This window comes from Macrobrachium nipponense, chromosome 16 (assembly GCF_015104395.2).
Source record: "Macrobrachium nipponense isolate FS-2020 chromosome 16, ASM1510439v2, whole genome shotgun sequence".
Taxonomy (NCBI): domain Eukaryota; kingdom Metazoa; phylum Arthropoda; class Malacostraca; order Decapoda; family Palaemonidae; genus Macrobrachium; species Macrobrachium nipponense.
In genome coordinates, this window is record NC_087209.1 from 23,184,346 (window position 1) to 23,210,676 (window position 26,331).

Sequence of the window (26,331 nt, forward strand, 5' to 3'; positions counted from 1 at the left end):
TCTATATTTGGATCACTGGCAGTTTTGTAAATATATATATATAAATATATATATTATATATATATATATATATATATTGGTCTGTGTGTGTGTATATATGTGTGTATACACGGTTTTATTACTATGTATACACATATTTGTATACGCACACACACACACAACACACATTTATATATCAAATGTACACATTCACCTAACTATACGTATATGTACCATACACATATATGTATAGTTTTAAATATATATATATATATATATATATATATATATATATATATAACGTTGTCTTCCGTGTATTTTTTATTTCTTCATTAAAATCAAATAAGAATGAAAATCTGAAACAGCGGTAGTATATTCAAAAACCTCAAAAAAGGTATTCACGCTAAATTCAACTACGGAAAGATGTGATGCACAACCACCTTACTTAATCATTTCCTTTCCATGACAGCTAAATCAAAAAAAACCATAAGGCCTCCTAGGCTATGACTATTTCACTTTACCACCAGCGTGAAAAAAAAATAATAATAAAAAAGCTGTTTTCGTTGCTAATCGACGAATTAATTCGATTTTCTTCTTGTGACTCTTGGTGACACAGAGCTCATTACGGGAAGGGCACTTCTTGCATACGGAATGGACGAAAATGTTTCATGCAAAAAGGGAAAGGAGAAAAGCAGATATACCCTGGTTTAGCCATGAAGTGGAAGAATTTCTTGCATGACTCATCTTGTTCTCAAAGACCAAAAGGAAACAGAAATGGAAATAGAGATTTATAATAACCGATGACAGGTTAATGGAATTTACAACGGGCTTTTTGCAAAGAAGGGCGCTTTAGTGATCTAATATATATATATATATATATATATATATATATATATATATATATATATATATATATATATAGTTTTATAAGTATATATATTGATTGTAAATGTATTATATATATATTACGTATATTTTATATATATTTATATATATATATATATATATATATATATATATATATATATATATATATATATATAGTAGTTTATATATTGGTGTGCAGATGTTTCTCTAAATGGCTGCATCTCTAATAGTGTTACGAGATGTAATAATTTTATTTTTATAATTATATTCCTAATTTTACCAAAGGGTGTATTTGAGAGCAAACCATACAGAATGAATTTTTACATGCGTTTATCTATAAAGAAATGACTAGTCGGAAAGCTAATTGGAATATCATATTTGATTCGAACTGTCATCTGTTTCTGTACTTTTTCCATTAACATTAATTTAAAAAACTTTAAATACTTATTATACAAATAAATAACTTTTTGAATTACAATAAGTGAAGAATATGTATCGAGGTAAGAGTCTGTAAAATGCAACATTGAGCAACAGGAATGAAGCGTCAGTTGCTAGATATGAAAGTTGAATGTCTAGTCGTCTCTGATATTCTAAAAGTTGGTAATTGAGTGCTAGGAAATATATAACCTTTTATGAGTAATTGTTTCAATGCGCATAAGTTTATTTTGAATTTTACAGTTCGTGACAGTGTTACCTTTTTTATGAATATTTATTTAAACTGTATAATGATAAAGACAGTAACAGAAGCAATCAATAACGTGAGTTACGCCAAAGGCTCCATCCCTTCTTATCGTCTGTTTGACAGCCACGCAGAGAGAGAGAGAGAGAGAGAGAGAGAGAGAGAGAGAGAGAGAGAGAGAGAGAAGCAGCAGCAGCACCACCACCATCGAGGTAAAGGTTTGTTTAAGGATTACTCGCTGAAGTGGGGTCGTAATGAAAGCACAAATAGAGCAGACCGGTTGTTTTGTGGGATTAAGAAGGGGTAGGAGTGTGGTGGGGGTGGGGGGGGGGGACTAGGAACAAGATATCGTTTCGTTTTTTTTTATCTAGAAACAAATGGTTGCTTTGCAAAATACGATTGTTTAATATATGGGACCTTTTGAAAGCCCCATTATAAAATATACACCAAGAGACCCAACTATATATATATATATATATATATATATATATATATATATATATATATATATATATATATATATATATATATATATATATATAATATATATATATATATATATATATATATATTTATATATGAGTATAATACACACACAGGCATGTGTACCTTTCTTCACAAAGGTACAACAAAATTCTAAGCGTAGGTTTAGTAAATAAGAGACATCAACCTGAGAGAGAGAGAGAGAGAGAGAGAGAGAGAGAGAGAGAGAGAGAGAGAGAGAGTTGCGCTGGAGGTTGTCCCTTAGTAAGGTTTAGTGTGTGCGTGTCCCAAGACGTACACGGCGCAAAGAAGCCAGAAATAAACGAGGAAGAGAGAGAGAGAGAGAGAGGGGTACATAAAAAAGTAAAGAAATGAAGAGGGGAGACCAGAAGAGTCTGAAGGGAAGATGAAAGGATCAGAGAAGGAAGGAGTGATACTGGATTAGTTTTCCTTCTTCTTCTTCTTCTTCTTCTTCTTCTTCTTTAGTGGATTTATTATGGTGATGAATTTGCCCTAATCTTCTAAAATAGGGTTTGAGATCGACTCTGACATTGCAAATCAGCACACCGCCAACACTGCTAGAATACAGAATATCTCGTGAGCGAAATTCTATTATTAAAGTATCGGCATATACATAAAATTTCAGTCTGCTTTTATTTGATCCTCTTTCCGGTTTTTTCCTGTGGAAAAATATCCCCCTATCTCTCCAAGATTTTCCTAAGTCTGGGAGGATCATCTCGGCGAAGAATAAGGCGTTTTCGTCTGCTTGTGTCCTCGGGAAACTGACATAGATTTCCAGCCACAGTTCTTGAGTTTCAAAGAACGTTACATCTTGGTGATCGTTCGTCTGGCTCAATACTTTTGCAGCTGTTGTTGCAGCTGTTGTTGTCAGAGTTACACACTATTTATTTCTCTGGCGTCCTTTAAAGTAAGAGTTTCCTAAACTATTTGTCGTCCCGCAGTGTCTGTCTGAAGTAACAGTCTTAATTGCAATTTGTAATGTTTACTGTAAATTCTGTTCATGTTAATTCCTTAGAGATTATTGGCTCTTCCTACTGTAGGAGACTCGTATTTTATAACTTGTTCCTCACCCTATTTGGCCCCTATAGATGTGGCAAAAGCTACCCCTTGGTAGAATGCCCCATTTAATGGTTATAATGGTGGACAGCTATTGTCAGATAGGACTCCACACGTGGTCATAATTGTATGGGATGCTGCTACCTTGTGGAATTCCCCATCACTACACATATTTTTTTTCTTTTTACTTTTGATTTTTTATATTTTTATTATTTATTTATTTATTTATTTGATAAGTGAGATATCTTTCTGTTTCCCTTTACTTGCTCTTACTTCTTCCATATTTTTTGGAAGCTTGAATTTCAAGTCAGTGGCCTCTGTGGGTTTGTTCCATAAGAATAGGGTTCATCTGAATAATAATATAATAATAATAATAGCTTTTTAGGCACAGACTAATACAATTCCATAACCGTGGTGATACAAATTGCTTAACTCGAACTAATGAATATGTAATGCTGTAGCATGTTACCGTTTTCCTACAGGTTATGTAAATGTATGAAAAACTGCTAACTCACAGAACTCTCCAACATTTGTTAAAAAACGTTTCAGATGCGACAGACTACTAAAATTCACAAACGTCTATAGTTATATTATCATGTAGAAAGCCGTACGGAACCTTTGTATCCTAAGTCGTGTCGCCCGTTTCTTTGTATCCCTTTTCTCGCGCAAGTATATAAGACATACAAATATCCCGACGTATTTTGAAAAAGCTTGTTAATTCAAATATCAGATGGAGGGTTTGGGGGGATGGGGGAATTTACAATTATAGTTGAATAAGTTTATTTTTAGTTACAAAAATTTATATCGAAATTGTATTTTTATCGAGTGATTTTCTATTTTGTAGTTTTGAGTTTGCATGTCTGTTTGATATTGATTTTGCTTCAAATCCCCCCCCCCCACCCCCCCCCCCCCCCCGCCATCCCCCCGGCCCCTTCTCTCCTCCTCTCTATCTCTCTGCTCTCTCTCTCTATCTCTCTCTCGCTGCTCTTCTCACTCTCTCTCCCTCAAATCTCTCTCTGGTCTCTCTCTCTCTCTCATAAAAGGTTAAGCATTCATCTGCTTAACGCAGTTATTCTGGGTCTTTTCATTACTTTCTTAAAAAAGCATGTTGATGACACAGATAAGCTGTAGTGTTACGCAAACTGTTTTCAGCTTGGATGACAATCAGCTGATCGTAAATAACAGAGTTCACAACCAACGTTTAATAGACTATTTTTCTGCTGAAGGTATTTCAGAGTCGTCTGTTTTTGTATCTTTTAGTTATATATTTATTAGCTCAAATTGTGCGTGAAAAGGCCCTTTCATTAAAATTTTTTTTTTTTCATTCTTCAGCTCTTAAGACTAATGGGGTTGAAAATACTGAACGATAGCGTAAACGGTATTATTATTATTATTATTATTATTATTATTATTATTATTATTATTATTATTATTATTATTATTATTATTATTATAGCTGTTTCAACGGTATTTAATTTATATAGAATCTTTTCAATTCTTCTTATTATCTTTTTCTCATCAGCGTGTAGCTGGTGTATCAGGTTTCCTAAGGACATATAAAGATTTCAGTTGTCTTAGAACACCTGATATACCAGCTACAGCTGAAGATAAAAAGATAATAAGAAGAATTGAGAAGATTCTATATAAACTAAATGCAGTTGAAACAGCTATAATATTCAATGCTCCTGCCCTCAGAGAAGGCCTCCTTCCTAATTATTATTATTATCATTATTATTATTATTATTATTATTATTATTATTATTATTATATTATATTATTATTATTATTACTTATTACTATTATTATTATTATTATTATTATTATTATTATTATTATTATTATTATTATTATTATTATTATTATTATTATTATTATTACAACGCGTCCATGTGAGGCAAGGCAAACCATGTTAAGGAAGATTCCGGAGAAAGATTTCTCTAAAAGTGACGAAGAGAAAATCCGGGTGAAATCATTTATACAGCAAACGACAGAAGGATGTCACACAAACTATATATCCTGTCGATTCCATCTCATCTCTTGCAATTAATTGATTGGGTTTGCTTTAATTTCCAGTCGCCATCAGGTCAAACGCACTTGCAGAAAGGCGCCTTTGATGCTGCGAGTGTTTTACGCATCACAGGAGTTTCCAAGTATCGGTCGGGCGCGAGTTTTCGTTTACACAAACACTCTTGCCGCTGCTGAAGCAACCACTTTGATTTTAGTTCTTTCTGGTTGTCTGCTCGTCTGGTTTCGTATAACTGATCTCCCTCTTTCACTCACTCATATATATATATATATATATATATTATATATATATATATATATATATATATATATGTGTGTGTGTGTGTGTGTGTGTGTTGTGTGTGTGGGTGTGTGTGTGTGGGATGTGTGTTTATAAACATATATTTCTTCACTCATATAGCCTCAGAAACACAAACTTCAGATATTTTTGTATTTAGCTATGGTAGATGTGAGATATTTTTTTGCTCTCCATGATATGGAATTCTTAAAAAAAATAAATAAAGGATTTTTTATGTCTGCTGTTTCATACCTTATCTATTATTTTGTAGCCAAGTGACGTCTTCACAAATCGAAGCCGCCTTCAATTTTCAACATTTCCAACGACATTTATATTATTTTATAACTTTCGCTGCCTTTGGAGTCAGTTTTATTTCTTGTCACAAAATTTCTTGCTAGTAACTGATTGCGTGTAATTAAATTTGCTTCGTTGTGTTTCGTTACGTTTATAAAAGTTGTTGGAACTTTGAAACATACAGCAGACAAGTTTACGACCATTTCTTACCCCGGAACTAAAACAGAACTCGGCTTTAGCTTTTCACAGCCTGCAAAAGAGGCCCATAATTCCACGCATAAAGTTGTTATTTATACCGTGTTTATCACTTGTGCAAACATTCCCGACCGTCTTTCCGTTTGCATATCATTTAAAATCCACGCGAATGCTTGGTAAGTCTCTTTTCATCTTCTCGCATTTTCGTTTATCTCGTAACACAGCTTTTACTCTGGAAAAATTCAAAGACCCAGTTATGTATAATTTCTGTTTTCAGCTGTATCGTATCGCCTCCTTTTTGTAATGCAGTATATTTTAGGATCCATTAAGCTTATGAGAGCCTTCCGGGAAAATAAAATCTCTGTTGGGATGTTTGAAGCCTTTCAGCTTGTCTCGATTTTCTAGGATTGATTTCTTGGATTTTCTTAATATCTTTCTCCTATTATGCGAAATAACGTTTGGATGCTTTTTCTGTTATATATATACATATATATATATATATATAATATTATATATATATATATATATATATATACGTATGTGTGTGTGTGTCTATGAATTTATGTACGTATGTGTTTGTGTGTTGCACCTTTTGTTGATCTTATCGATTCTGATACTAGAAGTTAAGCTCTTATACATACACGTGTGTAATTTAGGTAGAGAGCGAATTTAAGCTGAGCCAGAAGTAGCTGAAAATGGAATCCTGAAGAGGAGTTTATTGTTCCCTACGATTATTTATTGTGCTCTTGTTCGACGCCAATAGAAAATGATTATGAAATGGTCCGCAACCCTCTCTTTTGCTTGTTTTTTGAGGAAGCCCATGCTGTTGGTACCTTGAAAAGAAATTCTTTGGACTATTTAAAAATGGAGCATGTCTTTTGTAAATGTTCTCTCATTCCCCAAGTTGATGAGGTGATTTTGGCCTTTTACATATCGTGAGTGTAATGATTTCTTTCATAGCTTGAACTGGGTTCAACAACTTTTCTCCTTGTGATTAAGTTACATTAAATTTCAGGGATTATTGTGAACCATCTTATTTCGCGTTGTAATTTCCCTCTTTTTAAATTTATAATTCAACATCGTTGTGAGTAAAGTTGAAATCTCTCAGAACGAAAGGGATACAGACTTCATGTAACATAACACGGGTCTAGACGCAAAGTAGAAGTGAATGGTTCTCTTCGAAGAATTTGAGTGAGGCGATGAAGGCCATTATTGGTTTTTGTTTCTTCTTGTATTGACAGGAAGACTAGCATGTGGTTCGATGCCTTTTAACCTTTTTGTTAACGTGAGACACTCTCTCTTTCTCTCCTCTCTCTCTCTCTCTCTCTCCTCTCTCTATCTCTCTCTCTCTCTACTCTCTCTAATATATATATATATATATATATATATATATATATATATATATATATATATATATATATATTATATATATATATATTTTATATATATATAAATTATATAGATTGATTGATTGACTTATTTAATTATTTAAACCAACGTATTTAATTATTTGATTATTAAAATCTACTTGTTCATGTATTTATATATTTGTTTATTCATTTATTTATTTACTTATTTAAATCTACTTGGGGGAAGACCGTTATTGATAAGAACTATGAAGAAGGAGTTCGGGTCCGCTTGGATGATCTGCCTGCAAAAAGCAATCTCGATGGGATGGTTGGAGCAATCTGTTAAAAGCCCTTGACTTCGAAGGGCGCTGGAGACGTTAGTTAATTATGTTTGTATTTTCATTTTGTACACTTCATGCATCGACGCCCTTTGCATATGTACGCGAACGTCATTCTTCGTTAATTACTTTTGTTATTAATTGTAGTTTTTCCAGTGGTAATTTAAGTTTTCGTCGCTTTAATTTGGTATGCTGTGCAGGAATCAGCTGTAAGTATAACTCATTCCCATATGATCTTAATGTGCTCTTGGAAAGCTAATTATAAGTTGCGCATTGTATGACAACTTGGCTAAAGTTACATCGCAGTGCACCAAAAATGAAAAGGAAACAATAGAGAACAAATAAAATAAAGAAAAAATGTTTCCGCACTGTTATTGTTTTTGTTCAGCAAGAGCTAATGGGAGACATGAGTGCTGTGAGAGAATTGTTCTTTTGTTACCAACAAAAGAGTTTTTTGGTAAGATAAAATGCACTTTTCTCTGCACAACTTCATTTCATTTTAGGAAAAGACTTATTTTTTCCCGCAGCCACAGTCAGGTGAAGGAATTTCATAGAAAAAAAAAATGCTAGTTTGTTAAAAGAGCATTTAATTATTGTCTAATCCAGGGTTTTGAGAATTTCCGAAGGGTTCAAGAACAAAATTAATGTTATCATCAGGTGTTTATATTACTCTTTATCATTTAGCAGTATTGTGTTTATTGGATATTGAAAATGTCTTCAAATGGCACGAACTGGCGCTTGGTACTTTTCTCTTATTTTTCCCGTCTCCTCAGCCGTGTTTATTGTCACATACTGTTAAGTGACACGAGAGCATGATATATCTATATATATATATCATATATATATATATTATATCACAGAGTGGCTTGATATTCCCGTCATTATAGTTCTTCTTTTCCCCCATAATGTCGGATAAGTTACCTTTGCTGTGAAAAAATAATTGGCATGTACAAAATGATAGCATCATATCGCGGTCGTTCGCCTTCCTTGTTTTTGCAGTGGAGGAGGCTTGAGGTATCTCTTTGCGTCATGTGATCTCCAGAGACTTAAGAACCTGTCACTAAATACGTGAAATTCCTCCTGAGATATTGCAGTGCCCTGTTAACGAAAGTTAGGCTTATTTTTACAACGACAGCCGAGAATATGCTGCTGTCCTTTTGGTTAGCTTGCAAAATACTATTCCATTTAATTTAAAAACTGCAAAGTATTACATTTTTTATTTTTTTCCAGGCGGGCTTCTCCGCTTCGGAATGACTGCTTTAGAAATGAAATGAGTGTCGATAATATGTTAGGATGCTGATTATTTAATGGAGCTAAAACAGTTAACATGTAAGAAGGTGGGGGGGGGGGTTAGGAAGGTAGATGCGGCCTTAATAGATGTCAAATAAAACCAAAATTAATGTTTATCCATCGAGAACTACCAGATAATTTGATAATAGATTTTGTAAGTCATGGAGCCAGAGGTTTATATATGAAAAGTCGGAACGATAATTTGAACAGTAGGTCTAAATAACATTTAGGTTTGGAAAGGTTTTAGGTGGTCATTCTTACAACGAGTCATGATGACCCCAAGTTGTCATTCAACTCTGCAGCTTCACCTAAGCCCTCTTGGCATTCGAGATCTTCCTTGCAACTCACTATGTGCAGCAAGGGAATTATATAAGAGTGTAGAGGTCGTATTGCAATGGTCAAGAGGTCAAGGCAACTTAAAGTACATATTTAGCTTTTCCAAAGATATTTTATTGTGGTAAATTGTACTGAATGAAATCTGCTGGCTTCATAACCGATCTGGTATCACAAACTGGCGTTGCAGCTAGTATAGTATATGCTTTTATTACGTAATTTGTGTGTGGAAAAAATAATAATGTATTTAAAAAGTACTTCAGTTGTAAATACCAATTTTTTTTATATATTTCGGACATGCTAATACGTAGAACAAAATTCTCTCTCTCTCTCTCTCTCTCTCTCTCTCTCTCTCTCTCTCTCTCTCTCTCTCTCTCTCTCTCTCTCTCTCTCTCTCTGAGGGAGCTTCTTCAAGGGACCTGCAAACAATCAAGAAGTGTATCCGAGTGCCAGGTGGAAAAGATTTAGATACTGTCTATTTGTTTGCATAGTGTTTGGCCGCGTCGGCGAGCCATCCGCTAAGCCAACAAATATAGCTGGGTAAACTATGAGAGGGCCCTGAGGTGGAGGAGAGAAAGGTACATGAATCCATTTGCCTTGTGTTCCTCCGTATGTCCGAACGTTCGCCCATGCATCTGCAGTGACAGTTATCTCAGAATAATAAAAGACTTTCCCGCATGGAGGTAGCATGGTGATTCATCCAGAAAAAACATTCGAATTTTGTATCCTGAAAAGGTTTGATACGTCCAGAAAGGCTTTCGAATACTGTATCCTGTAAAATGTATATAACCTCGGCTATCTTATTCACGCCATATAACAAATTAATTAACAATTCTTATCAGAAACTTATTTATATAATTTTTTAGAAGTTTTTTCTTTTTTTCTTTTTTTAATCAGATGTACATAGTTTTTTTTTTTTTTAATTATGTTTAATATATTATAAAAGTGAAAAGACCATATTTAGTATTCGGCGTCAGTGACCCTGGTAGTTGTGACGCCAGATAACTCGCAATCAATCAGTCAATCACGCCATATAATTCGGTGCCCTCAAAGAATTTAGGAAGGATTATTCAACGAGATGTCAGATTTTGTTAGATTTTGCCCGCACTGAGGTTTCAAGCATATGCATCTCGAAAGAATGTCAATGTCCTCAGCTGAATAATCGGTAAATAGATTTCGTATCATCTCAATAACGAGATAATTGCTGTAAGTTAAAACCTTGACACGCAATACTAGCCGTGAGAAGCAATTCCCTCAACTTTTCTCCATCTCTAGTACCTAAAATTTATTCAGTCGTGGATTAATACTACCATCCTGTTGCTGTGCAACAGTATTTCGGACTTTGTTGTCGATACAGCGTAACAGCGGGAGAACCAACTTCCCTCTTTTCAACGTCTGAAATCCTCTTGATTATAGACGTTAAGCTATTCCTAAAAAAAAACTTTGACAAATAAAGCTACAGACATCACGAAGCTATAGTAGGTTCACATTAACCGTGCGTCTGATGTCTAGCCCAGTCCCTAACGACGCTCCTGATTGGCTGTTGATTGGCTTATCAACAGCCAATCAGGAGCGTCGTAAGGGACTGGCCAAGACATCAAATGCACGGCTGATGTGAATCTACTATAGTAGGATAATTGAAGAACCAGTGTGCTTGGTATTTTAAAATTTTGATGAGGGACTTGCCGGATCTGGTTTCAAAGCATAATCATTTTGAGGATTAACTCCCGCCTGTCTCTCTTGTAAATTAGAATTCACACATTGCTATAATGCTGTTATGCCAAGGAAGTCTACTGAATTTAGTCATTCCTCCACTACGTTGGAAGACAGAGCTATACTACTTTGCATAGACCCTCACTATAATATTAATAATCTCGTCGAGGAGCTTATAGTGAGTAATGATATATAAAATGTGTAATTTTAGTAAAATTTATGTACCTTGAAGAAAAAATGGACTTTATTAAGAAAGCGAAAACTGTGTGTGTACTTACTGTAAAGAGGAACACAGTCATCTAAAATAGTAGGTAAAATACAAAAGACCTTCGTCAATACAGTACGAAGAGAAAACAAATCTTTTCGATGAGAGACATTTCTCATTCATTTATTCTCCTTCTATTCTGGGAAGAAAAAAAGAATTTCTTTGTCTATGTGACTCGAAGACATTTGTGTTTCTCAAACAGAATGGGAAAATACGGAGTAGGGAAATGCTATCGTACGTAATTTATACGCCTTACACAGACTACACGGACAGAAATTCATAAAGCTTTATAAATCTAGAAAATATGTGAATATGTAAGCATTGTATGTCTTTCTAATATCTCTGTGTTTTGATGAATTGGTAAGCATTTTCGTCAGCTGATGGTTTTGAGATTTAGGTGATGTCTGGAACAAATGCTGCGGTGGAAGCTCGTTGAGGTGGATGGGGGGAGGGAGGGGGGGGGGGGGGGTGCGTTTGGTCTTGATTGACGGTCCAAGAGAAGGGAAAGAGCGAGAGATCTGCTGCGTACTTTTGATGTTCTGGAATTTTGTTTGCCTTTATTTACAAGAGTGACTTTTGAATTGGCTTTGATGTCTCTCTCTCTCTCTCTCTCCTCTCCTCTCTCTCTCTCTCTCTCGCTCTCTATATATATATAGTGTATAGATATATATATATATATATGTATATATATATATATATATATATATATATATATATATATATATATATATTATTCATGTGTTTGCTTCTATGTCTATTCACATTATTTTTCAAAGTTCCCAGTTGGGAACACTAATGAATATATATATATATATATATATATATATATATATATATATATATATATATATATATATATATATATATGTTTAAATTCTGAAGTGCGTCCATTTGGAATTCGTCAGTTTTTACCATTCGGCTGCGGCTGCCGCAGTGCCGTATCCCGGTGTCTGTATTTGCAATAGGTAAGTAGTAGAGGAGGACATTATTCTCGTTTATGGCACATGCAAACCCTCACTCTTGCAATGATGTAAGATATTCAGCGGATATCTGCTCCCCACCACCACCCACTCTCTAGTGTGACTACTTTCATCTCCCACCAAACTCATAAGGTCCGTCATAAATTTTATTTAACGTTCACGCGGACTTTTACCTACAGCTTAAGTCATTCATTGACAGTCACCCGACCATGTATTGAACAGAGCCAATGGTATTTTTACCTATAACTTATACCATTCATTGACGGTCACCCGTTCATATACTGAACTGACCTAATGGTAACTGATTTCACTGAGCATGAAAATGCCCAAGTAGCGAACATATTTCCACCGATATATATCGTAAAGAAATTCAACTCGCTCGGTTTTGTGGACATAAGATTGGACTTGGTTTTTAATAATGGCAGGTACAGGTGACGTGTTCCGGATCACATTAAGTTCCGGTATATTTTCCCTGAAAAACCACTTACGCGGAACAGGGGATATAAGCGGCGGTAAATGCAAGTAATAGTACAGTCATAAACAGATCGTATAACGGAGATGGCGCTTCAGTTTGACCGTCGATTCCCATTTTCTATTCCAGTATATGCCTCAGTTCTCGTGTAATATTTCCTCATCCGTTGTTTTTATTTCCTTTTTTTTATTTATTCTCGTTTTCAACCCCAAGTTTACCATTCATTTAACCAGTGCCCCTATTTGTATTCCTTTATTGCTTTTCGGTCCCCATTTTCCATTTCTTTATCTTTGTTACGTCCCAGTTTCTGTTGTATTTCTGTTTAACTTCTCAGCTTAATTTTTAGCCTCTGTCGCTGTTTTTATTGAGCTTCCTGTTGCTGTCTTCAACGGCTGCTTTCAAAATCGGTTTTGTCAGTTTGATGTTCATAATCTGTCCAATCGAAATTCACATTGTCTATACTGTTGCTTTTTTTTTCATGTTTCCCATTTATTTATCTGTATTGATTCCCATTTTCTTGATTTGTTTCCAGTTCCCCTTTTCTGTTTATTGAAGCCATTTTACCGCTGATGTGTAGACTCGAATGAGTGGCTGGTTGATTGATTGGGAATCACTGGGTGTTGTGACTGGCAAGGTTTTTCGGTTGTTAATTTCGCAGTATCCCCTTTGCATTTCACTGAAGATCATTACACTTCAGCTAAGTCCTTAAGTGAGACAGAATATTGAGCACAGCAAATAAATGAAATTAAAATAATAAAAAAAATACGTAGAGGATGCCTTATAATACAGCCAAAGACTCAGCAGAGCGAACCTCTAAATTGACAACTTCCACATATATGAAATAAGTAGTACTATTTTTAGACCCGTAATCAAGTGGACGCAAGCAAAAGCAGGCAGCGAGGAATGTGACAGGAAAGCAGTCCCGAGAGAGAGAGAGAGAGAGAGAGAGAGAGAGAGAGCCAGTCGCATGGAGAAGGGTATCCAGTGATGCATAAGCGCGCAGATAAACTGGCCGTAACAGTCAGTGCCAACACACAGGCCCCGTCTAACAAATGGACGCGACGCAAGTGGCACAAAATTTATGTGGGGAAAATTGCAAATCGGATGTCTCCATGTTCGCCGACTGACTGGCACTGATTGATCAAAAAAAAAAAAAAAAAAAAAAAAAAAGGCAAATGGCAGGAAACTACTGTACCAAACTCCATTTCTTCCAGTTAGGATTATAAGGACATTTAGTTTGATAAAAATCTGTAGGTATCTGAGGAATTTCTCGAAGGCGAGAATAAATTCAAACGAGGAAAATAAATGTAAGAGATCAGTAATAGATATTTGATCGAACTTTCGTACTGTTGGGTAATATAAACGTGAGGTTGTCGTGAAATCTTTGTCTCTGTCAAGGGCTGCTTTATTATATTAAGAAGGGAAGCCAGTCACCACTTACTACTTTTCTTCAAGAGGCTGACTTAGCTACGTTCATAGCTAAGGGTAGGCTGCATGGTGGACATCTCTGTTGGTTGGTCAGAGTCCTGAGACCTTCATCAGATCTCTTATAACCTTCAGTACTTTACGATATTTGCGGGCGGCTTCCAGGCAAAAGCCCGTGCTGGCCCAAAGCCTGGTTAATCTAAACCAGCTAACCAATTTGTAACCATTTGCGAGTCGAGGCTCGCAACCTCATATATGGATTCAGGAGGCTCTTGCCCTTTTGATTCATCGCCTGTAAATGGTACACATTACTTACATATTTGCATACATATATGTATGTGTGTATGTATGCATTTATAGCCTTCTTGTAATTGTTTATTTTGTACAGCCCTTGAAAACTTGAAAATGTAATGAAGGCATTACGAAACGTCTTGAATAAATTTACCCTATTTAGCAATCCTTACTTCCACTTCCTCATTAATATATATATATATATATATATATATATATATATATATATATATATATATATATACATATACATATACACACACATATATATATATATATGTATATATATATATATATATATATATATATATATATATATAATATGTTTAATTCTAAGACCGGCTCCAGCACTACTTCAAGCAGCCCGTAATTGGGAAGAATGAATGCGCACTCCCCAGAGGCATGGATAAAGCATCGGCCACTAAACCCCAGCGGGTATTAGTATTGGATATGAAGCATAATTTTAAATTCGCAAATATAAACCGACAGCTTTTAAAGCAAAGCAATATATACAGTTAGAGCTCACGCCTTTATGACACCAGTAAATTGAATGTGTAGGATAAAAGACATGAATTTGTTGGGTTAATCCAGTTATGTCAAAAGTTTTCTTTCCAGTGTAATAAAATCATAATATTTATTTGGACACCAGCTGCTCAGAAAACGACGACGAAAGGAAAATAAAAAAAATAAACTTTCTTGTCTTTGAGTTGAGCGATAAACTAAATTCGTTTAATTTTCACGCTGGGCTCCTACATTCCATGAGTTTGGCCATCGTCTAGCGCCTATTTGATTTCTTGGATGTACTGATGCCTAAATAACTATTGAATCATTTCCAAGCAATTTTGTGGGACAATTCTGGGTCTGAAGAAACTGAAGCTTGATGAAATTGAGGTGCAGAAACGACGATTAACTAATACATGAAGTTTTGGGAAAGTAAATATTCAGGGTAGTACAGTAAAATCTTATTTATGAATGAGAAGAATCTGAAGACAAGCAGCCGCACCCTGTTGCTTCATATTTAAACCAACGAAATAGAAGGGAAAGGTAATTACCCAACATCGAAGTGCCTTTACCGTTATTTTACGCGGAGCAATTTCATACAATTAACTGTGGCGCACCTGCTGTAAAAATTAATTGGAATGTTGCTTCCAGACCTTTGGAATGCAGCCATATTTTGGGACAACAGAGTTACTTGTTTTGCCCCGATTTTAAGTATTTCGAGATTTGTTATAGAACAATGCAAAGTTTGAGTTGAAAGTTTTTCTAATTGCTGCTATAAACTATTTTATAAAGCGGAATCTCTTAGACCGGGGAAGAATTGTGATATATTTTGATTGATTTAAGGTGCAAGAGAAACGATTTCGATAATTCCCCCCAAAAAAATGTAATATCTGAATCATTGTTAATGTGAATGTCTAGCACTGGGGAATTTTAATTTGATCTCCTATGCTAGTGAACGAAAGGCAGATGCAGAATAAAATTATGAGGCCACAAAGTAAAAATCACTTGCTAACATTGAAGTCAATTTGCACATTCGATAATTAACTAACGCAATCCTTACCTTAAAAAGGCGATTGAATTATAAATAATTTTCAAGCTACTTATCGTACTTTTTATAACCATAAATCCAACTTTCGCTAAACTTTATTTAAAAAAAAAACTCATTTATGCCTATTCTTTCATCTGATCTAGAACCCTTCGTTTATCTGACCTAGAACCCAGAACCATATTTTTCCGTAACACCGAACTCAAAATAATCTATACCCAATTGTTTATCCAACCCAAAACCCTTTTCCACAACTTAAGACCCTGTGTCTCACCAAGGACCTTCTTTTACTGTACCTCCTTTCCTATTCTCTTCAGTCATACTTTCCACCCTTTCCTAACAGTTGTTTCGTAATGCAACTGCGAGGCTTTCCTCCTGTTACACCTTTCAAACTTCCTTTACTCTCAATTTTCCGTTCAGCTCTGAATGACCTCATTGGTCCCAACACTTGGTCTTTGGCCTAGATCTTATATTCTTTTTCTATCCTCGCCAAGAACCCTCTTTTACCTAACCAGGTATCTTTCTTCATTTTCTTTTGAATCAAGTCAGAATCCATTGGCTACAACATAATCTAAATTTCCCCACCCTGTGTAACCTAGATTGTTATTTTCCAGCGTCATCTTAAATTCATTTGTTCCCTATTGAAAAATTCACCGACATTTAAGTCAAGTGTCTTTATATGTGTCACATATCGTTTTATCCTTCCCTTTCGCCCAACAGCACATCCTTTTGTCCAGTCAGAAAATTCTATCCTTACACATAACCCAAAGTAATTTTCATTCTTTTTGCAAATACCTCTTAAACCTTCTCCCAGCACCTAATACAGGCTCGTTCTTCACTGTAATCCAGTGTTGCCGTTCTTACATTTCATCCAAAGCTCCTTCCATTACTTTTTCTGTTTCCCCAGAAAAAGGTTTACCCTCAAATCCACCAAAATATGCCTTTTTTCAATCTAGAATCTTTTTGTAAATTTCTAATCGCCAAATTTATTTCATTAGAAACCTAATTATGATGGATCTTCAGATCATTCCGAAGACGAAGATTCCAGGTCATTTAGAGACCTAGCTAATCTTCAATTTTTTTATATATTATGTAATGGGATTTACGAGCCTTGTTAATACACGCGTACATGAATGTGTCTGTTGACAATACGCTCAGTTAATTAAATCCATAAATAAGAAAGCAGAGAGATTTAGGCCCTGAGCATATGGCACAAATCATTAAAGTTGCTTTCAGTTTGATTACAGTGGTATTCCACTGTTATTGCTACTTTGGACTATTAAAAGTAATAGCAGTGGAAATAGTAATGATTTATTAATATTCTCAAAAATACAAGTATTGTTACGATTATAATCAATTTGTTGTTGAAATAGTTCCATTGGTAACTTTTTTTTTTCATTAAGTAGAACCAGCTATGTAAAGTAACATCAGTTTATATTTTTCTTTAAACAAATGCTTTTAAACAGAATTTTCTAGGTGAAAAGATTTTTTAGGACTCCAATTGTCTGTTTCAGTGCGAGATAACATATTCAATGCCAGCTCCCAGTTTTATCAGTTGTAATAAGATAAATTAGCCTATACAATTACAGTTGGGGCGAGAAGTTAGCAGATAATGGGAGGAAACTAGTCCGATTGCGAGACATACTATCCGAATGCTAATTATATTGTTACAGCGAAGGTAAATTTACAGAAGAATGAAGGTGATTTTCGTGTAATTTTATTTTATATCCAAAGGGACGAAAAGGTCTTATACATGTGGAGTCGAGATCAATTTTGGCTGTTTTTGAATTTTGAATCTGAGATGATCAAGGCATATTTCCTCATGTTTCCACCAGCCAGCGTATCGATCTTTTATTTCAGAAGTTATAGGTGATGGGAGGAAATTAAGCGAAAAGGAACTTAACTCTGTCAAATGAGAATCCACAACTATGATTATATTCATGAATTGTAGACCACCATCGATTTCTATTCACTCGGCTGGCTTCCAAACCATTGTCACCCCAACCAGACCTCTAAGGTTTGATGCAAGACACTGCAATATTCTATTGCATGGCAGGGGCATCAACCTTGCTATCAACCCTCCGCTTTTATCCGAACTTTGGACCGGCCAAGTCATTGATTTTTTTTTCAAAACTTTTTTTTTTTTTTTTTCTCCACTGTGAACCCGTGAATCAGAACCCTAATGAGCGAACCCATGTTTATGGGAGGAAATATTATCGATATTTTTTCCCCCTTTTGTATCTTTTTTTCTTATTCTTTTATGTTCAGGAGGAAGAAGGGGCGCTGCGCTCGCCATCTCCAGATCAATAAGTGACCTCCACGTCTCCTTGTTTATGAAAACCTTGCATCCCATTCCCCAGGAGCGATCAAATAAAAACGTCCCTTCCATCTTGTTGTATATTGTCAATTGCTCTGGATGGTAATGTTATTTTGGCGGGTCCATAATTTTTGAACATTTTTGCAGAGTTCGGAGAAAATGCTCGGTATTTTGAGTTTGGGATGCGGCGAAAAACTTCTAACTGTTTTGGACGACATTTGAATGAAAGCAAAATTGTTAGATCAAGCTCTTACGAATACATAAATCGGTAAGGATTGATGCCATTTATTTTCTTACGTTAGCAAGAATTAAGAAAGAACGATTAAGGTCCAGAACTGACTTTCGTGTCTTGTAACACAGAATGAAGTAGGGATTTCGGAAGTTGAAATGCCCTTTTTAAAAGAAGATCGGTCGTAATGAGCGATTGGTTAGCTCTAAATGCATTGCACGAAGGATTTTACAAATGAACTGATGACCTATACTTAGAATCAACCTATGAGAAAAAGAGATAAAGTTGTATTTGCAAAGGAAAAGACGAGGCTCTTCCTTCTACACGGCGATACTAGATAGAACTGTGCTTTTAGTCTTCTTGTAAAAGAAAACTATTGAGATGGATTTGTCTTTCCGTCCACACTTTTTCTGTCTGCCCTTAGATCTTAAAAACTACTGAGGGTAGAGGCCTCCAATTATCAAAGATACCAATTTGCAGCTTTTATTTATTTTCAAGGTTAAAGTTAGCCATGATCATGCGTCTGGCACTGCCATATGTGCCTACAACACAGGCCATTACCGGGCAGTGGCTGAAAGTTTCTTGGATAGTGGCTGAGATTTGCATACGGTATTATACGCTGTTACAGAAAACTCGATTTTGCGCCGAAAACGCTTCAGCGTATTTGTTACTTATTTACGTTATGTTTACTATGTATGAATTATTGTGGGTCAACTGGGTCAGCAAAGGTCAGTAGAAAGTCTGAGAGTTGACGGATGAAGGAGGAATTATCCAGGAAAGCCATATATATATATATATATATATATATATATATATATATACTATATATATATATATATATATATATATATATATATCAGCATATTTCTTCTCACGTAAAATAAAGTACAAACAGAGGTATTTGAAGGTCCATAATCATAAAAAACGTGAAAGTTAATATTTATATTTTCTAATTCAGTTTCTCGGTTACCATATTACCTCAAAGACGGCATGACACGAATCGCACACCCAGTATTTAGCGAACATACAAATACATTAAACCACAATAATGCAGGAGTAAGTGGCGCATTAAGCTCAAGGCACTATTAAAATTTTACGCATAAATTCGGTCGGCTACACCGTTCCTCTCCTCTCGTCCTTGAAGGCGAGCGAACGTCACAGCTGTGAAGCAGCAGCTCTCGTATTAGACATGTGTGTTGAATAAATTTAAGAGGAATTATATTCATGCTCCATGTATATATATATATATATATATTATATATATATATATATATATATATATGTGTGTGTGTGTGTGTGTGTGTGTGTGTGTGTGTGTGTGTGTGTGTGTGTGTATAACTGAATCCGGAAAGTTTGGAACGTGATAAATCCATATATAAAGGTATAGGCCACGAAGGAAGACTCCGTTGTTTATTTTTCCTTCGTGGCTTATACCTTTATTTATATGTACATATACGTGTGTTAATAAGTTTTTTTTCTATATTAAGTGTATTGTGTATGTGGAAAATAGAAAAGATAGTGAAATATATGCTCTTTATTATCTAACGTGTAGCTCAAGCAAAACCTGTAAGGTACAGTACAAGAAAATTCCACAGTTACAGGTAACAGGCCTTTTTCAAAACCTTTGTATAGAATTGTAAACTTGAACTATACCAGCGAATTATTAGGTGGAATGTTAATACCAGAATAAAGAATAATCCATCCTCTCCTGTGATATACGAGAGATGATGTAAAAAAAAAACAGTCTTTCATTGACTTGAAGTTAATTGCTTGATAAAAAGAAAATGTCAATAAGATAATGATAAAAAAAATCATTGATAATTAAAGTTATTTTGGGGGTACAAAAAAGAGAAAGATTAGAATGGCATGGGAGTTATTTTGGGTTTGTTTACAATGCACTCTTCTGTCAGTAATGAAGACTGGTAATTAGGGTTAAATTCATGTCATGTTTGTAGTTACTGTCGAAGCTGCTGGACTTCTAATGCCATGACGTCATGGGACCGAGGGATAGTAGGTCCAGTAAATCTGTCTATTCAAAATATTCCCTTATTTTTGATTGGAGATTTAGTTTTGTGGTTGATGCGGACGAAAAAAAAGTGACCTTGATGTAGTACGTTTAGGAGATCAAATTTAAATTCATTCAATTTCTGAATATTCTCAAGGAACTCGGTAACATTGCTTCCAGATGGTAGCGGAATAATAACTCCCGCGCCTCCCTTGAAGAAGGACGAATCTTTGGCATTAGCCCTGTTCCCCTTAAATGCGCCGGCCATCCCATCGGTTATTTGAGAGTTTTTATTTTTTTATCTTTTTCCTTTTAGGTTGGATGTCATTAACCCGGACCCTTTTGATCCCTCATCTGCCTACTATGGTTTGGGATGACGAGGATGAAAATTCCACCGGGAGAGATTTCTTCCTGGGAGGATGAATGAGTCTGCTCCGCCAGCCTTCCCGTATCATCCACGCGTTCACATTTTCCTCCTTTTGATGTGGAACACACACACACACACACACACACACACACACACACACATATATATATATATATATATATATATATTTATCGTTGGTTTACTATTTTTACCTAATTTTAAAACCTTCCAGCCAGATTTTTCGAGCTGATGTTAACCACAAAAAAAAAAAAAAAAAAAAAAAAAAAAAAAAAAAAAAAAAAAAACAAAAAAAAAAAAAAAAAAAAAAAAAAAAAAAAAAAAAAAAAAAAACTGAGCTCTCTCTCTCTCTCTCTCTCTCTCTCTCTCTCGCAGTTTCTTTGTCTCTTTTGTCTGTTCCCTGCTGCCTTTATCCCTTTCTTACCATCCAGTATTTTGGTACGCTGATATATATATACTATTTACTCGTGTGTGTGTGTGTGTGTATATATATATATTTACCTTTATATATTTATTTAATATATATATTTACATGCATACATACATATATAATATATATAAATATATATAATATATATATAATAATAGATATTTATATTCTATATATGCATATATATATATGCATATACATATAAATCTATTATATATGCATATATATATGCATTAATATATATAATATATATAATAGTCTATATATATATATATGCAATCATCTCTTAATAACGAATAACAGAAAAGGCAGCAAAGACTACAGGGCTGATGACGTATAAAGAAGGCGGTACCAGGGCGCCTTTGTGTTTTTTCAACACTTATTTCCAGGTACGTTTAGCCCCGAAATTGTGTTGAAATAGCACGAAAGCGCCTGGTTCCTTCATCTCTTAATTCTTTCTTGTGGCATCAGCGCTCTCTTCTCTCTCTCTCTCTCTCTCTCTCTCTCAATCTTCCACTCACTCAACTCTTCTCTCTCAGGTCCCCTTCTCCCCGTCAAAAACTAGAGTTGACTCCTCTCCTCATCTCTCCATATATATAGTATATATGATCTATATAAATAATATATATATATATATATATATATATGTATATATATGATATATATATATAATATACATATATATATATATGTATATATATATATATATATATATATATATATATATATATGTTTGTTGCTGTGAAATTCAATACATGAAATGACTATGACAATGGAATATCTAAAATAGTGAGAAAAAGACGACACGTGTAAAACGCTTTCGCTGTAGTTAAAAGCCCAGAGGAATATTATGCACATAATTATATTTATCAAAAAGAGTACAAAGAGAAATGCGACAGAGGAAACGAGTATTTAAATTTATATAGGTAAATTTGTGTAAGTTTTATGGAATGTTAATTTTGGAAGAGGCTTAGGCCAGGTAATTAAAAATATGGGTCTAGTAATGGAAAATATAACATGATACTGGCTGTAAAAAAAATGCAAATCAGTGTTGAGCTAAAATTCTTGAATGAAGTAAAACTCCTGAAGTGGTAAATTTTAATGGCGTCAGAATATCATAATGATTCACAACGGAATATAAATTTTTCTAGCTTGCACTGGGAGCTCTGAAATTACGGTTGGATTAATTGACTGGTCAGTTTTTCCATATTGGTTTTAGTTAATCAATCAGTGTACTCATTAACAACTTTAAGAGCTTCCAGTTCAAGCAGGCACATAAACATGCATGTTCTTGTAAAGGCTTATGGGATTTAGGATAAGATATTAACTAGTGTTCAATATGAAGTTCCTCAAGCTCAGAGTAGGAAGAGCTGATCTATCATTTTCGGTTTCCATAAAAGAAAGCTGTTAAGTAAATTTTTTAGTCGAAAATATCGTTGATGAAAGGGAATAGAGCATGAAATTTAGGACTTGAGAGGTCATTCAGTGTTGAAATGGAAATTGAGAGTAAAAAGGTTCTAAAGGTGTAACGGTAGGAAAATCTCACAGCTGCACTATGAAACGATTGTTAGGAAAGGGAGGAAGAATATGAATGAAAAGAATGTAAACGGAAAACAGTAGAAGGAATGAAGGGGGTTGCAGCTAGGGGCCGAAGGGACGCTGCAAAGAACCTTAACTAATGCCCACAGTGCACCGCACGAGGTGCACTGACAGCACTACCCCGTTATGGAGGTGTATCGTTAATGAGGTGGGATGAATGAAGAAAGATCGTGAATTGAGACTGTAAGGTTGTCAAGAAAGACAGTAGTGGAGATAAACTTTAGGAGATAAACTAGATTGGGGTGATTGCTTAGTAATTTGACAGGCTGTTATCCTCTTGTTCTTGAGAAGATTTTCACATATTAACGTGTAAACGTTTGGGTATCCTTACTGAGCACTGTGCCATGACTTGAACAAATTTGAGTGTACTATACTGTCGTTTATGGTCTAGTTATCGCGAAATAGTAGTTCAATCACCACAATCTGTTTTCTCAATTTCTTTAATTGCCTCACCTTGGAAGGTAGTGTGTGTCCCCATTTTAACACATATGAATCCCCTTTACCCATGGATGCTTTGTGTCAAGTTTGGTTTAAACTGATTCCGTGGTTCTGGAGCAGAAGTTGAAAATAGAACAAGTTTTTGATAGGCACTGGGCTTTCAGATCCTGTGACCTGATAAGGAGAGTGCACTGGAGTGCACAATCAAGCAAAGGAACTCGACCCAGTGTGTGAAAGGCCTCTTTTCAAAAGCTGTATGACACACGTCAAGGTAATAGACGTGAAGAAAATAATAGCTTAACTGACAGTAATTCGGTCTTCGACATGGAGCAACATGCGATTTGGTAAAAAGTTTTGCGTACATGAGAGAGAGAGAGAGAGAGAGAGAGAGAGAGAGAGAGAGAGAGAGAGAGAGATGATTGTATGATTTTAGCATCTGTCGTCACGTATGCCACTGCTTTTTCCTTCATTTACTTCCTGGACCTCGGATATAAACGAATGATTACGACGCATGAAATCTACAGTCTTATCGAGCATTCCGTAAGCGATCTTGACCTGGCCTGCCTGTGAGTTTTACCGCCGGAATGATCTCACTCCCCTTAGGTTCATCGCGTGTTTTCTCTCTCCCAAAGTGAGCAAGACTTAGAGAGCGGGGGCTGACCGGGGGGGGGGGGTGTTTCAGGTTCGTTACTATCAATATGCATCGATACTTGCGGTTGACCTCGTGGATGGTTACCTGGAACTTTTTGTTTTTTGTGTGTTTTATTTTTATTTTTTTGGGTTAATTTTTTTCAATTTTGATATTGTTTATCATCATCGTTATCAAACTGTCTTGATCGTTGATGAATTTGTTGTTGTTGTTACTGTTGATTTATACTTTGAGATTTGCAGGAATTGTAAGTTTTTTGAAAGAACACAAAACAAATAAGAGTACACTACAAATATATATATATATATAATATATATATATATATATATATATATATATATATAATTTGTATGTATCATATACATATAAAACTATACTATAGATATATAGATAGTGACTTAGTTAATAGGTGGATATGTGAATGTATGTGTATTGGCAACGATATCTCATTTTAACACAATATGAATAAAGTTCTATCTACTGAAATTATTAAAGTCTTGTTTTGTTTCTTTTGCAGGTTGCTGATAAATTGACTGTGATTTCTTATCCCAACACCAATCGATCAATACTCGCAAAAGGAAAATCAATGCTGTTAATGTTTCATTCACGAAAAAATGTATATTAAGTGATACACCCGAAGTCAATCAAGTTGTGAATCCATCCAACGTCCTGTCTTAAAAGCAATAACGAAAAGTAAAAAAAAAAAAAGATAAAAATCAATCAATCAAGAGGAAGCGCTTAAGGTGGAGTGAAATTGCAGGCTGTGAGTGTTGTATATATACTATATATATACATACATACATATATATATGGATCTGTATTATTTAATCTTTCGGCAATCAAGTGTATATAAAAATCATCAAAATATTCGTTTGTGTGAGTGAGTTTATATGTATATATATATTTGATATATATATATGTATAATCTGAGTGCTTCTATTTGGTGCTAAGTTGAAATATAGAATATATATAATGAACTGAGTTCCCTTTTCTGAGAAATTATTACATACGAATATATAATCAATATAATCTGTAACGAGTAGAAATAAGTGTTATCGTTGATACATCCATAGTTTCAGCTTCCGTCTGTTTCTCTACTTCTAATAAAAGATCTTTTCGGCCTTATAGTTAAGTGGTGTGAATAGTGTTGTGATATTTACAAAAATAGATATAAGATATATATAATATATAATAAATAGTAATAATAATATTCATAGTAAGTTTTAGCATAGCAATAATTCGTCATTTCGATGGCATGAAAATCTAGAAGTTTGTTCATGTAGATGCTATCATCAAAATAAGCAATTCTGAAATAGATCAGATCGAAAATATCTTGAGTGGCCGCACAATCGCTTCCTCCATATGTCTCGAGTGTCACCAGTAGTCATCCTGATCAAGATCGTCGCCGCGTCCGAAGAGGCTGAGTGACAGCCGAGAGTTGTTGTTGTTGTTCTTGTTGTTGCTCTCCTCCTCATTTTGGCGGTGAGTGTGCGTGGCCGAAGTGAAGCCGCCCACACCTGCCTCCAAAATCCCAGGCCTTTCTACGACAATCCCTTTCCAACGCACAAACGACAATCCTGCCATTACGCCCACGGCAGGCCACAGCCCCCGCCCGGCCTCGCCCATTAGCCCGCCCGCCTCGCCCACCAGCTCATCACCCCATGATGGCGGCTTGCACAGTCGGGGAGCCTCACCCACAACTCATCACCTCCCTCTTCCCTCCCCTCACTCCTATAGCATCCTTCACACACCACACGCCCACGCCCATACACATCCAAGATCACCCGCATCACCCCCACCATCATGCGCACCCACACCCTCACCCGACTCCGATCCACATTCCGCTCCAGGAGGCGCCCAACGCCCATATACCTGTCCAGGTGGCCACCCCGAGACCCCCGCCTCCTGTCCCTGTACAGATATCCACCCAGGCCCCCGCCCACGCCCCGCCCCATCCCTCTACCCACGCCCAGCCCCATCCCGCTACCCAGGTCCAGTTGAAAGATGCCCCGCCTGTCACTACAGCAGCGACCCCGACTTCAGGTGGGGGAGGCCCGGGGAAGTCGTCAGGCGGGGGCTTGCACGAGACCAGCGACATGCGGACACTGTGAGTATTACTCATTCACTCATATTATCTCCTTTCCATCTTTTGATTTTGTTTTAGATCCTAAGCGTCTTAATCAATGAGACCATCGACGTTCAGAATGTCGTATTTCAAGATTTTGAAATTGTCATTTCTAAATAGTTTTTCATTTTGAAATTGTCATTTCTAAATAGTTTTTCTAAATTGTCATTTCTAAATAGTTTTTTATTTTTCAAAATAAAATTAGCAATTTACTGATGACACAAATATCAACGGTGTTTAAGTTTAAATTTGTATTGAAATTTTAATTGGGTTTTC

At 35.4% G+C, this 26,331-nt stretch overlaps 1 protein-coding gene across 1 annotated transcript in view; it reads left to right on the plus strand.

The window, feature by feature from the left end:
- LOC135195287 (uncharacterized) overlaps window positions 1-26,041 on the plus strand; it is a 92,833-nt gene extending 66,792 nt beyond the window's left edge. The window contains exon 2 of the mRNA XM_064221546.1: window positions 24,448-26,041. Within this exon, the coding sequence (XP_064077616.1) occupies window positions 25,592-26,041 (450 nt within the window). The 5' untranslated portion in view covers window positions 24,448-25,591. The remainder of the gene's footprint in view (window positions 1-24,447) is intronic.
- The last annotated feature ends 290 nt before the right edge of the window (window positions 26,042-26,331 follow it).